Raw genomic sequence first — 14847 nt, 5'->3', positions numbered from 1 at the left:
TCACTCATTATTACAGAAATGCAAATCAAAACTAGTGAGGTATCACCTCACACCTTTTAGAATAGCTCTTTTCCAAAATAAAAGAAATAATAAGTATTGTTAAGGATGTTGAGAAAAGGGAAGTCTTATATATTCTTGTTGGGAATGTAAATTGGCAGCCACTGTGGAAAACGTTATGGAGAATTCAAAAAGTTAAGAATAGAACTGCCATATGATTCAGCTATCCTACTTATGGGTATTTGTTTAAAGAACACAAAGGCACTAATTTAAAAAGATATATGTACCACTGTGTTCATTGTGGCACTGTTTACAATAGCTAAGATATGGAAACACCCTGAGTCCCTATCAGCCAATGAATGGATAAAGAAGATATGGTATACATATAATGCATATGTACACACACACACAGTAGAATACTACTCAGCTGTCAAAAAGATGAAATCTTGCCATTTGTGACAATATGGATGAACCTTGAGGGTATTATGTAAGTAAGGTAGTCTAATGGAGAAAGACAAACACCATATGATTTCACTAATTTTATATTCACTGTAGAATATAAAAAGACAAAAACAAAATAGATAAACAGAAACAAGTTCATAAATTCAGAGAATAGAGTAGTACTTTACTGGAGAAAGTTGTGTGGGGGAGGGGGTGTGACGTAGATCAAAAGGATTAGCCACTTCATCCCTTCTCTTGCCTCCCTTTCCTCCTGTCTTTCCTTCTGTCTCTATCTCTTTCTTCCATCCATCCACAAACCTACTGATATATATATATATATATATATATATATATATATATATATATATATAAATCATTACTCTTTTCTAATAAATGGGAATTTAAGAAGTACAGGTATACCTCAGAGATGTTTTGGGCTTGGTTCCAGACTGCCACAATAAAGTGAATATTGCAGTGAAGTAAGTTACATAAATTTTTTGGTTTCCCCATGCATATAAATGTTATATTTATGCTATACTGTAGTCTGTTAAGTGTGCAAGCATTATGTCTAAAGCAACAATTTACAAACTTTATTTTAAAACACTTTATTGCTAAAAAAGTCTAACCATCATCTGAGCCTTTAGTAAGTTGTAGTGCTGTGCTTAATCTCTCAGTCATGACTGACTCCTTGTGATCCCCTGGATTGTAGCCCACCAGACTCCTCTGTCCATGGGATTCTCCAGGCAAGAATATTGGAGTGAGTTGCCATGGCCTCCTCCAGGGGATCTTCTCAACCCAGGGGCTGAATCCAGGTCTCCTGCAATCCACAGGTGGATTCTTTACTGTATAAGCCACGAGGGAAGCAGTAAATTGTAGTAACATCAAATATTCATCACAGATCACCATACCAAATATAATAATAATGAAAGAGTTGAATTACCAAAATGTGACAGAGACATGAAGTGAGCAAATGTTGGAAAAGTTGCATTGATAGATTTAACGAAAAATTGCCACCGTCCTTCAATTTGTAAAAAATGCAGTATCAGTGAAGTGCAATAAAAGGAAACATGATAAAATGAAATATGCATGTACTCGCAGTGTTGTCTTGGCTAAAAACCAGTATTTTTTCTCTTCAAAAATTCATTCAAGTTACTACACAGTGATTATATGAGGTATGGGAGCATTTCTAGAGTATAATAGATTTTTAGTGCTTGACCTAAAATTTGTTACTCAGTTTTGGATTGGAAATAATGAATGTATGGTGTATTTTTGATAGCTCAGTTGGTAAAGAATCCGCCTGCAACACAGGAGACCCTGGTTCAATTCCTGGGTCCAGAAGATCCGCTGGAGAAGGGATAGGCCACCCACTCCAGTATTCTTGGGCTTCCCTTGTGGCTCAGCTGGTAAAGAATCTGCCTGCAATGCAAAAGATCTGGTTTGATCTCTGGATTGGGAAGATCCCCTGGAGAAGGGCAAGGCTACCCGCTCCAGTATTCTGGCCTGAAGAATTCCATGGACTGTATATGTATAGTCCATGGGTTTTGGAGAAGGAAATGGCAACCCACTCCAGTATTCTTGCCTGGAGAATCCCATGGACGGAGGAGCCTGGTGGGCTACAGTCCACAGGGTCACAAAGAGTCGGATACAACTGAGTGACTTCACTTTCATTTGCAAAGAGTCGGACAAGAGTGAGCGACTTTCACTTTTTCACTTTCTAGTTTTAGATAAAATATTTATTTAATACTTTATGAAATCTTTATTTAATATTTATGAAAATAATTTAGATTTTATATTTTTGAATTGTTTCAAAGTGAAAACACAATTTACAAAATTATCATGAGGAAAAGACAAGGTTTGAAGAACTTTAGGTGAACTTTCACCACAGTCAAGTGAACTCAGCATGATCTGAATCTGAAACATTATAAACTTATTATTATTTTTTTGCTGCACCATTTTTTTCTTCTCTGAGTATGTTTATGTATCTGTGTTTAAAATTAAGGCAATAATAAAATATCGGCTATTTGTCTTGAGTAATATATAAGTTAATGAGTTATTTTTTTGTTAATGTAATTAGCAACCTTTTTGTTGTACAGTCCTTCCTTTATTGAAATTTTAATAAGTAAATTTCTACATAGATTTTCAATTTTATTTGCTTCAGATTCGTAACTTTCATACCAGGAGACCATGTTACTTTTACAGTTACTGAAAAAAATGACCTGTGACTGGTATAAAGTTTCTTTGATTGTACTAACATTCTTTTAATTAAATGAAAAAAAAGTAAAATTGAAAACACTATTAATTTTTCACTGTTATTTTGTGGATTGTTTTTAGTTAAATATGACAGACTTTTATTTATTTAGTTGATATTTATTATATTTGATTGTGATATGAATGCTCTAATTTTAGGCCTTTGAAGACAATTTAATTGAAGCAAGGAAAGAAATTGAAGTATCACAGAGTAAATATAATGCACTATCATTACAGCTGAATAATAAACAGACAGAACTTATGCAGAAGGATATGGATATTACCCTGGTCAGGCAAGTACTCTGACTCCTTAATTTAATTTATCGTTGTAGAAATGTCCTTAGTTATGCAGAATACCAGCATTTTTATATTTATTGTTAACACTCCAGAATGACAACAGTCTTTGTCTTCTGTGAGACCTATGTTTGTGTATTGGAACTATCTGGAATTAAGTGGGACAGTTGGAGGTTCCACAGGGTTGGAAAAAGCATGCACAAAGAGTATCCCTGTTTCAGATGCATTCATCCATTCATAGTTTCCTTATAAAATTTTTACCCTTGCATTATATAATATTCATTATTATTACAGTGAGTAGTAAATGAGTAATCCAGTTTTCACTTTTTATTTTGTGCTGTGCTTAGTTGCTCAGTCATGTCTAACTCTTTGCAGCCCCATGACTGTAGCCTGCCAGGCTCCTCTGTCCATGAGGATTCTCCAGACAAGAATACTGGAGCGGGTTGGCATGCCCTCCTCCAGAGGATCTTCCCCACCAAGGGATCAAACCTAGGTCTCCCATACTGCAGGCAGATTCTTTACCATCTGAGCCACCAGAGAAGCACATGTGCTAAATAGTTTTAGTTTGTGAAATACTTTTTCTATATCAAAATATTTAATTTTATACTACTGCTTATAAAGTGGAAGTACTTGAAAAACTTGTGTTTTAAAGTGTTTTGAAAGGTTTTAAACTACCTATTAATTTATTTTATAATAACCTTTATCAGAAAATGGTGTTAGAACAAATCATAAAAGTATATATACATATACATATGTGTCATACATGTATATACATGTGTACATTCTAAATTTTAAGCTATTTAAATCACAATGTTTATCACATACTTGTATAAGCACAATTTCAGTTTCTGGTGCTACCTGTAAAATATGTAATATATTTATATACATAATATAATATATGTATCATGTTTATATATGACACACATATATATATATGACATATATAAATGGACAAATTCTTAGAAAAGTATAACTTTCCAAAACTGAACCAGGAAGAAATAGAAATCTTAACAGACCCATCACAAGCACAGAAATTGAAACTGTAATCAGAAATCTTCCAGCAAACAAAAGCCAAGGACCAGATGGATTCACACATGAATTCTACTAAAATTTAGAGTAGAGCTAACACCTATCTTACTCAAAGTCTTCCAGAAGATTGCAGAGGAAGGTAAATATCCAAACTCATTTTATGAGGCCACCATCACCCTAATACCAAAACCAGACAAAGATGCCACAAAAAAAGAAAGCTACAGGCCAATATCACTGATGAACATAGGTGCAAAAATTCTTAACAAAATTCCAGCAAAGAGAATCCAACAACATATTAAAAAGATCATACATCAAGACCAAGTGGGCTTTATCCCAGGAATGCAAGGATTCTTTAATATCCACAAATCAATCAATGTAATAAACCACATTCACAAATTGAAAGATAAAAACCATATGATTATCTCAATAGATGCAGAGAAAGCCTTTGACAAAATTCAACATCCATTTATGATAAAAACCCTCCAGAAAGCAGGAATAGAAAGAACATACTTGAACATAATAAAAGCTATATATGACACACTCACAGCAAACATTATCCACAATGGTGAAAAATTAAAAGCATTTCCCCTAAAGTCAGGAACAAAGCAAAGGTGCCGCCTCTCACTACTACTGTTCAACATAGTTTTGGAAGTTTTGGCCACAGCAATCAGAGCAGAAAAAGAAATAAAAGGAATCCAGATTGGAAAAGAAGGAGTAAAACTCTCACTGTTTGCAGATGACATGATTCTCTACATAGAAAATGCTAAAGACTCCACCAGAATTTACTAGAGCTAATCAATGAATATAGTAAAGTTGGAGGATATAAAATTAACACATAGAAATCCCTTGCATTCCTATACACTAACAATGAGATCAGCCCTGGGATTTCTTTGGAAGGACTGATGGTAAAGCTGAAACTCCAGTACTTTGGCCACCTCATGTGAAGAGTTGACTCATTGGAAAAGACTTTGATGCTGGGAGGGATTGGGGGCAGGAGGAGAAGGGGAGGACAGAGGATGAGATGGCTGGATGGCATCACCGACTCGATGGATATGAGTTTGGGTGAACTCCGGGAGTTGGTGATGGACAGGGAGGCCTGGCGTGCTGCGATTCATGGGGTCGCAAAGCGTTGGACACAACTGAGCGACTGAACTGAACAATGAGAAAACAGAGAAATTAAGGAAACAATTCCATTCACCATTGCAATGAAAAGAATAAAATACTTAGGAATATATCTACCTAAAGAAACAAAAGACCTATATATAGAAAACTATGAAACACTGATGAAAGAAATCAAAGAAGACACAAATAGATGGAGAAATATACTGTGTTCATGGATTGGAAGAATCAGTATAGTAAAAATAAGTATACTACCCAAAGCAATCTGTAGATTCAGTGCAATCCCTATCAAGTTACCGACAGTATTTTTCACAGAACTAGAACAAGTAATTTCACTATTTGTATGGAAGTACAAAAAACCTCAAATAGCCAAAGCAATCTTGAGAAAAAAGAAAGGAACTGGAAGAATCAACCTGCCTGACTTCAGGCTCTACTACAAAGCTAGTCATGAAGACAATATGGTACTTGCATAAAGACAGAAATATAGATCAATGGAACAAAATAGAAAGCCCAGAGATAAATCCATGCACCTATGGAAAACTTATCTTTGACAAAGGAGGCAAGAATATACAATGGAGAAAAGACAGTCTCTTTAACAAGTGGTGCTGGGCAAACTGGTCAACCACTTGTAAAAGAATGAAACTAGAACACTTTCTAACACCATACACAAAAATAAACTCAAAATGGATTAAAGATCTTAACATAAGACCAGAAACTATAAAACTCCTAGAGGAGAACATAGGCAAAACACTCTCCGACATAAATCACGCCATGACCCACCTCCCAGAGTAATGGAAATAAAAGCAAAACTAAACAAATGGGACCTAATTAAAATTAAAAGCTTTTGCACAACAAAGGAAACTATAAGCAAGTGAAAAGACAGCCTTCAGAATGGGAGAATATAATAGCAAATGAAGCAACTGACAAAAATTAATCTCAAAAATTTACAAGCAACTCCTGCAGCTCAATTCCAGAAAAATAAACAACTCAATCCAAAAATGGGCCAAAGAACTAAACAGACATTTCTCCAAAGAAGACATACAGATGGCTAACAAACACATGAAAAGATGCTCAACATCACTCATTATCGGAGAAATGCAAATCAAAACCACAGTGAGGTACCATCTCACACCAGTCAGAATGGCTGCTGTCCAAAAGTCTACAAGCAATAAATGCTGGAGAGGGTATGGAGAAAAGGGAACCCTCTTACCCTGTTGGTGGGAATGCAAACTAGTACAGCCACTATGGAGAACAGTGTGGAGATTCCTTAAAAAACTGGAAATAGAACTGCCATACAACCCAGCAGTCCCACTGCTGGGCATACACACTGAGGAAACTAGAATTGAAAGAGACACGTGTACCCCAGTGTTTATCGCAGCACTGTTTATAGTAGCCAGGACATGAAAGCAACCTAGATGTCCATCAGCAGATGAATGGATAGGAAAGCTTGGTACATATACACAATGGAATATTGCACAGCTATTAAAAAGAATACACTTGAATCAGTTCTAGTGAGGTGGATGAAACTGGAGCCTATTATACAGAGTGAAGTAAGCCAGAAAGAAAAAAAAATACAATACAGTAACGCATATATATGGAATTTAGAAAGATGGTAACGATAACCCTGTATGTGAGACAGCAGAGGATACACATATATATAGAACAGTCTTTTGGACTCTGTGGAGAAGGTGAGAGTGGGATAATCTGAGAGAATAGCATTGAAACATGTATATTACCATATGTGAAACAGATTGCCAGTCCAGGTTCAATGCATGAGACAGGGTGCTCAGGGCTGATGCACTAGGATGACCCTGAGGGAAGGGGTGGGGAGGGAGGTGGGTGGGGGTTCAGAATGGGGAACACATGTACACCCATGGCTGATTCATGTCAATGTGTGGCAAAAACCACCACAATATTATAAAGTAATTAGCCTCCATTAAAATAAATTTTAAAAAAGTATTATTAATTTCATATATAATTATGGTATACACAGATATTTATAAGCAGAGACATTACTTTGCCAACAAAGGTCCGTCTAGTCAAGGCTATGGTTTTTCCAGTGGTCATGTATGGATATGAAAGTTGGATTGTGAAGAAAGCTGAGCCCTGAAGAATTGATGCTTTTGAACTGTGGTGTTGGAGAAGACTCTTGAGAGTCCTTGGACTGCAAGGAGATCCAACCAGTCCATTCTAAAGGAGATCAGTCCTGGGTGTTCTTTGGAAGGACTGATGCTAAAGCTGAAACTCCAATACACTGGCCACCTCATGTGAAGAGTTGACTCATTGGAAAAGATTCTGATGCTGGAAGGGATTGGGGGCAGGATGAGAAGGGGATGACAGAGGATGAGATGGCTGGATGGCATCACTGACTCAATGGATATGAGTTTGGGTGAACTCCAGGAGTTAGTGATGGCCAGGGAGGCCTGGCGTGCTGCAATTCATGGGGTCGCAAAGAGTTGGACACTACTGAATGACTGAACTGACTAAATGACTTAATATTTACTTGTATATATTTAGTGTATTGTAATATATATGTATATATGGGCAGGAGTTTTGCTTGGTTAATAGATTAATATATATTATATATACATTTATGGATACACATATATATATATGATAAAAGAACCATAGTTTCTCATTTTAAAGATCGTACTATAGGGATGTGGAAAAGTACATCTTCACAGGTGACAGATGGATTGACTTTATCCACTCATGGTATAATTTTTTTAAGTCAATCATTGATGAATTCAAAAAGGTAATTCTAAATAGTAATAGAATCTTAATTTTAGAAAAAATCTTAAAATTATTATTTATTGCTATTTTCTTGCCAATAAAACAGCTCTTAGTCTTTGCTTGATGCTCTTAGTTTGTAAGTTTCTCAGTACTTTTCAAAGCTGTTCTTTTTATTTTGTTTAAATTTTACATTGATTCATGTATTTAGTTGAAATTTTCTTTTTTGCAGTATACACCATTTATCTTGTATGCTTATCTAGGAAATCTCAGAAACAGTCTAATCTCTGTTCTGTAGTTCAGACCTTCAAATGGTATAAGATAACTCTATTAATAATTTTTCCCATTAGTTTATCAATTGCTTTTATTTCTCATAATTTTTCATGTGTATGTTTCACAGACATTATACTGTTTTAGGTTGCCTTTCTGAGTGCATTCCCTATTGTCAGAGTTCTTATCATCAACTATTACTACCAACTAGGCCAAAAGGGCCAAGAAGAGAAGCTTTTTTTTTCCTAATTTAATTGGAGGGTAATTACAGTATTGTGATGCTTATTGCTGTACATCAACATGAATTGGCCATAGGAATACATGTGTACCTTCTCTCCTGAGCCCCCTCCCCACTTCCCTTCCCACCCTATCCCTCCAAGTTGTCACAGAGCACCAGCTTTGGGTTCCCTGAATCATACATCAAACCCATTGGCTATCTATTTTATATATAATAATGTACACGTTTCAGTGCTGTTCTCTCAAATTGTTCCACCTTTTCCTTCTCCCACTGTGAGAGAAAATTTTACTAGATCTCTGTGACAAGTCTAGCCCTGGGAGGGAGGCTGTCTCATAGAAGTATTCTTAGATAGAGGAACAGAGATACTGCCAACAGTGGCTTAGTGGAGAGGGAGCTAGGAAAAGAAATCCCATGACCTCTTTTTCCTTTACTCTTTAATCATTGGCCAGCACTTTCAGCTAGTCAAATTAAAACACGGAAGACTGGAAGCCAATGTAATGTAGTCTGTAGAGATTGGCTTCTCAGGCTAGAAAGTAGGCTAAGAGTAACTAGAGAGTAAGTAATATGGTAGAGATGATGAAAATTGGATAAGAGAATACATGACGCATTCTCCATTTCTGCTCTTTCACAGGTTTCCTGGGCATTTATTGCTTATTAATTTTTCCATGTAAACTTTAGGTTAAACTGGCTCATTTTGTGTTTGTTATTTTATTAGGGCATCAAATTGAAAAGCAAACTGAAGGAGAACTGAATCTTTATAATGTCAGTTTTTCTGTCTAGAGTATGGGATGCCATACCATTTGTTTCAATACCTTTGTGTCCTTATGAGATGTTTTGTTCCTTGTGTCAGTTTTGACATTTCTTCTTAAATTTACTCATAGTTATTACATGGCTTTTGTTATTATTTTAAATGGAATATTTCCCATATAGTTTACAACTGATTTTCCTTTTATTGCTTATTAGTTTTTGTTGTGCTGTTTTCTTTTATGTGCTGTGATTTGGTGGGTAAAGTGTCCAACCAAGTTATCTTGTTTTTACTGTAAATTATACTTTGTACTTTTTTTCTTTATGATTATTTTTGCCTTGAGTTCCAATTTCTCTGAAATTAATGCTATTACTGCTACTCTTTTTTGTTTATATTTATATGATAACAAAGTACATAATTATTTTAATATAACTGTACATGTTAATATAGAAAAGTACAAAGAAAATAGAGGGAAAATCACGCTGAAATACAATCCTGGAGAAATAATAGCCAGTAAAATTTTATTAGAATAATTCTGTGTTTTTTCAATACATATTTATAGATTGAAGAGTAGGCGAATGGGTTTTTCGATAAAAGGGACTATAATTGAGCATTTTAATTTATAAGTAATAACTTTAGTTTTTATAATGGAATGGAATGGTAAATAAGACACTGATGTTAAATTGAGGGAATTATTAAATCTCAGATAATTTTTTTTTCTGTATAAGAACCACTAACCAGTTTCTAAGGTTAAGAAAGAAATGGCATGAAAAAACTTGGGAAGGTGATTTTTTTTTTTTTTAAAACTATATTTCATTTTTAGCTGGTTTTGACATCATGCTGTGTATACTTAATACATACATTCAACCATTTTAACTCCTAATTTTGTGTCTCAAGATTTATAACGTTCATCTCCGTGCCTAAAGATACTTAGGTTTAGGTTTTTATACTGCTTCAGTGTTCATCAGTAAACTTTCCTACTCATCTGTGTTTATTCCTGTACTCAGTGTTGTTTCATCTTAAAGGTCCATTTTTACCAAAACCTTCTCTGTTGCTCAAGTATGCTTTCTCCCCCATTAACATCAGATTTAGCCATGTGACTTATTTTGGCCTGTGGAATGAGAGTGAAAGTCTCATTCCATGTCATATCCTGGCAAGTGTTTTAAAAGAATCATTGCTTGAATTGCCTTTGTTTTTTGCCCTCTGCCGTTAGAGTGGCCTATTACTAATGATGTCTACCAGTTCCTGTTTGGGTTTTAGGAGAGGAGAAATTCTGCATGTGTGCACTCAGTCATGTCTGCCTCTTTGCAATTCCATGGACTGTAGCCTGGCAGGCTCCTCAGTCCATGGAATTTTCCAGGCTAGAATACTGGAGTGGGTTGCCATTTCCTTCTTCAGGGGATCTTCCCAGCTCAGGAATCAAACCCATGTCTCTTACATCTCCTCCATTGGCAGGCAGATTCTTTACAACTGGCACCACCTGGGAAGGCCTAGGATAGGAGAAAGACACATGTAATGTGTAGAAGCAAATTTTTATTTGCGTAACAGTGATGTTTTTTTTAACTGCAAAATAATCTTTTGAAGCTGTCTGAAACCCTTTGTCAGTCTTTGCTATCAAATCTGATGTCTACAGGAACATTTTTTCATAATTTATCCTGTGGCTCATTCAGTCCCTTAGCATCACTGTAAATCAGCAACACAATATTTTTAATCAACATTCTTCCTGAGATAGGAAGAAGTGTCATTAGTTCTCAGCATGCTCTTAGCTCAACCCACATCTTTCTTTATTTTTTTTAGTCCATGTCTGGAGGAATTTCTCAAGTTTGAACCTACCAATCAATTTTATTTTACATAAAATAAAATTTTAGGTTTTAGGTTTCCAAATAACTTCTCTCTCCTTATGTATTTTACTGCTATTTGATACCATTCTTTCTTAACAGTCCTTCTTTATGTTAGCATTTTCATTTCACCCATTCAACAGCTGTCCTATCCCATGTTTCCTAGAATACAGGGACTGTGAAGGTTAAGTACTTGCTCCTTGCTTGAGGAATTCAATTCCATGGCAGAGTTAGTGAGAGAAGAATAATCTAAGGGTCTTTTCCCTCCCTCTCTTGTTTTATATTTTCTCAAGGTATTGTGCCATTATTCATTCTCTTCTTTCTCTTCCACCAGTTTTTGATTACTATTTTCTGCAGATTTCAGTTTTTTGAAAAGTGCAGAAAAGTGCTATAGTCTGAATGTTTATGTCTACCCAATATTCATATGTTGAAGTTCTAATGCCTGATATGATGGTATTAGGAGGTGGGTCTTCAGGGAGGTGCTTTGGTAATGAGTGTGGAACCCTCACAAAAGAATAGTGCTCTTTTTGAAAAAGACCTCCCAGAGCCTCCTTTGCCTTCCACCACTAGATGTGAGGATATAACATGTCTATAACCTAGAAGAGAGCCCTCAGTGGACTATGCTGGCAGTCTGATGTCTGACTTCCAGCCTGCCCAATTATGAGAAATAACTTTCTGATATTTGCAAACTACCCAGTCTGTGTTGTTCTGTTAATATCAAAAGGACTAAGGCAGATGGTTTATCTACATGTATCTGTGTGGGTTTAGGGGTTGCTGTTGTATCTGGAGAGCATTAATATTCTAAATCTCTAAAAAAGCAGAGCTCTGAAATTCCCTGGCAGTCCTGTGGTTAGGACTCAGCCTTTTTAGCTGTGGCCTGGGTTCATTCCCTGGTCAGGGAACTAAATTCTACAAGCCCATAGAGCAGCAAAATAAATAAATAAAATAGATTAAAAAAAACACAGCTTATTTCTCCCATATTAATAGTCATCCGTATTGAACAAGTATCTGCATATCTTTTATGTTTCTTCTTTAAGATTTGTCTTACGTGAATGAATCGCCAGTTTGGGGTTATAAGTAAAGAAAAGTTTCCATTAAAATAGTCTTCAAAATATGCACTGTGATATATATTTATGTATTTTTATATTTATATATTTATATGAAATATAAATGTAAATATTTTTCTCTTCAAGTTTATTTTACAAAACATGTTCCAGTTTTATGTGGTGGTAAATCCACCACATAAATCTGGAACCTTGTATCCAGAGGTATGGTTTTCTTGGACCCTTATGACTTGAATGCTATCCCTCCAGTTCATTTGTCCTTCGACTTACCACCCTGGGTGGGGTGGAAGAACTGATTACACCTTGTATTGCTCCCCTTCCTTCTGACGTTTTTGTCTCATCATTTCCTTCAGGGTCATTTAGAGGAGTCACAGGAATCCCAGCTCAGGCTTCTGAAGTTGCGAACTAGTTGTGCTTTAAAAAATTTTTGTTTGAAAACTAGATTTACCTTTGGGATTGTTCTTACTACATTTAAGATTCTATATAATATAAAATGAACATTGAGTTACCCTATCAGATTTTTGGCATCAGTGTGTATCAGTTCTTAGAGCTGAAGTGTAACTTAATTTCAGTAAGAAGGTGGTACTATGTCTGTATATTGAGGACTTTATTATGATCAAACTATAAAAGAAAATTGATAGTTGTTTGGCTTTGAAAGTCATAGTGCCTCTATCAATACTTTCTAGGTATATGTGTGATAAATATTAAATACTTTATATGTTATTTCTCTTATTAACATGTTTGCCTGCAGTAAAATTGGAGGCCGATCTGTAACTTTAGATGAACACCGTTATTTAACTGAGATGATCTTTATTCATGCTTCTCTCTATTTATTGCTTGCTTTGCACAGGAAGGAGTTGCAGGAGCTACAGAATCTTTACAAACAGAACAGTGCACATACAGCACAGCAAGCTGAGCTGATCCAGCAGCTTCAGGTTCTGAATATGGACACACAGAAAGTACTGAGGAACCAGGAAGATGTTCACACAGCTGAAAGTATATCGTATCAAAAAGTATGCTTTTATTCTGTCATAAAAATGTAAATTTATATGCATGAACTTATAAAAATATATAGAATTCAAATTTTTGCACATTTCAACATTTCTTTATTACTCCCTTTTATTTGCTGCTTCAAAATTAAAAATGAAATATGGTTCAATTTGGTAATATTTAAAAGGATGTGAGTTTTCTTTATGGCTGTTAAAGCTGAAACATTTAAAATATATATGCAAATTTATTCCGTAGAATATTGTTTTTATAAATTGGAGTTTTGATATCTACTGTGAAACATACTAGGACTGCAGCCTGCAGACCAGGAAGGATTTGGGGAATGGAATGTATCCATCAAGTATGATTCTAGTTTATGGCCTAAAGCAGTCTTTCGTTACAGAATTTGTGCGTTACTTTATTGGCAAATCTGCACAAACACAAATGGGTATGCTGATGAGGTCTTCAGGATCAATATTTGCCAAGGATTTTTCTCTTTTTATTTTGTGTGTTTCCTTTAAGTAGTCATTTTACTTGATAGTTGTTTAAGGAGCCCCTCAAGAAGTCTTACCCAGCTGAACAGGTATGCTGACTGATTCAGCAGCAATAATTATAGGTAGTAATTAAAAAATGCTTTTATTGAAGTTTTTGTTTAGTATATATATTTATAGAAATGACTTAGTTTCTACATACGTCAACCCTCTGAGATGTTATTTCGTCTCAATAGTTGAGGCAGCCAAGGCTTAGAGAGGTTAAGCAGTATAATCTATGTTACTTGGGGACTTTTTTCTATTCAAACTTACTCTTTTTCCAGAAAATGCACTGTGAAAATTCTGTATCAGTAATTAATATGAAATGAAACTATTAAGTAAACCTTAAACACATATTTTCAAATGATTCTTCAAAACAGCGATTTTTTTTTACTAAATTCTGTGTTCCCTTCAAGTTTCCTTCAAGACGTGGATGGTACCGCACATTAGGGTAATGCCCATCCTCTTTGCTTTGAATAGAATAATTCCGTCCTTTTGTTTTATATGGTGGGATTACCCATTGTATTTTGGTTTCTAAACCAGACTCCATTGCTAAATTGACTTGAAAAATTAGACATTATTAGTTAACTTCAATTTTTTCTTTTTCACTGTGTATGAATTTAACACAGACATTTTTCCCTCTTAATTTTCGATTGAAAGCCCCCAACTCATTGCAGTTTGTATTAAAATGTATCTTTAGGGTTGCTTGTTGTTAAAGTTCATAATCCTTTTCTCTCATGTGCAAATACTTTTGGTGTTTCTCCTCTCAGCAAGAAAGAACTTGGTAAGATGGTAGAAATGGCAGTATTTCTTTTGTTATTTACTTTTTCAATCTTTTGTTTTAAGATTCCTTGTTCAGTCTTGCTTAACTTAAAATTTAAGATGGATTTATTTAAGGCTTAATTCTAATTTTTGGTTGATTTTCCTTGGCAGCCTTTGCAGAAAGCAATCATTTTTTAAAAATAACCTACCTGAGAACTTTAATAGATTCAGTATCATTACACATAACTGAATGCTTAAACATTTTTATTTAAAGTGATTATTACCAAAGTAATACATGCTTGTGATACATTTTACAAAAATGCAAAGGTGTGTAAAGAAAAAAGTTCTTTGCCCTTCTGCCTGAAGCCCTTGCCCCAGACTTTACTGCTCTTAATATTTGAGAGTATATCCTAGAGTTTCTCTGGAAGAACAGAATATTTTAAAATTATGTCACCTTTAAAATTATATAAAATTTACATAATATATTGTTATAAAAGTTGAAATTATACAGAAGTACTGATAAAGCTAGTGTAACAATTTGAGTTCTCTTCCATTC

At 35.0% G+C, this 14847-nt stretch overlaps 1 protein-coding gene across 1 annotated transcript in view; it reads left to right on the top strand.

The window, feature by feature from the left end:
- CNTLN (centlein) overlaps positions 1-14847 on the top strand; it is a 362865-nt gene that overhangs the window by 142983 nt on the left and 205035 nt on the right. Inside the window, exons 6-7 of the mRNA XM_052645165.1 lie at positions 2845-2982; positions 12867-13025. Coding sequence (XP_052501125.1) covers positions 2845-2982; positions 12867-13025 — 297 coding nt within the window. The remainder of the gene's footprint in view (positions 1-2844; positions 2983-12866; positions 13026-14847) is intronic.

This window comes from Budorcas taxicolor, chromosome 8, assembly GCF_023091745.1.
Source record: "Budorcas taxicolor isolate Tak-1 chromosome 8, Takin1.1, whole genome shotgun sequence".
In the NCBI taxonomy this organism is placed as follows: Eukaryota; Metazoa; Chordata; class Mammalia; order Artiodactyla; family Bovidae; genus Budorcas; species Budorcas taxicolor.
This window is presented reverse-complemented; position numbering and strand designations above follow the sequence as displayed.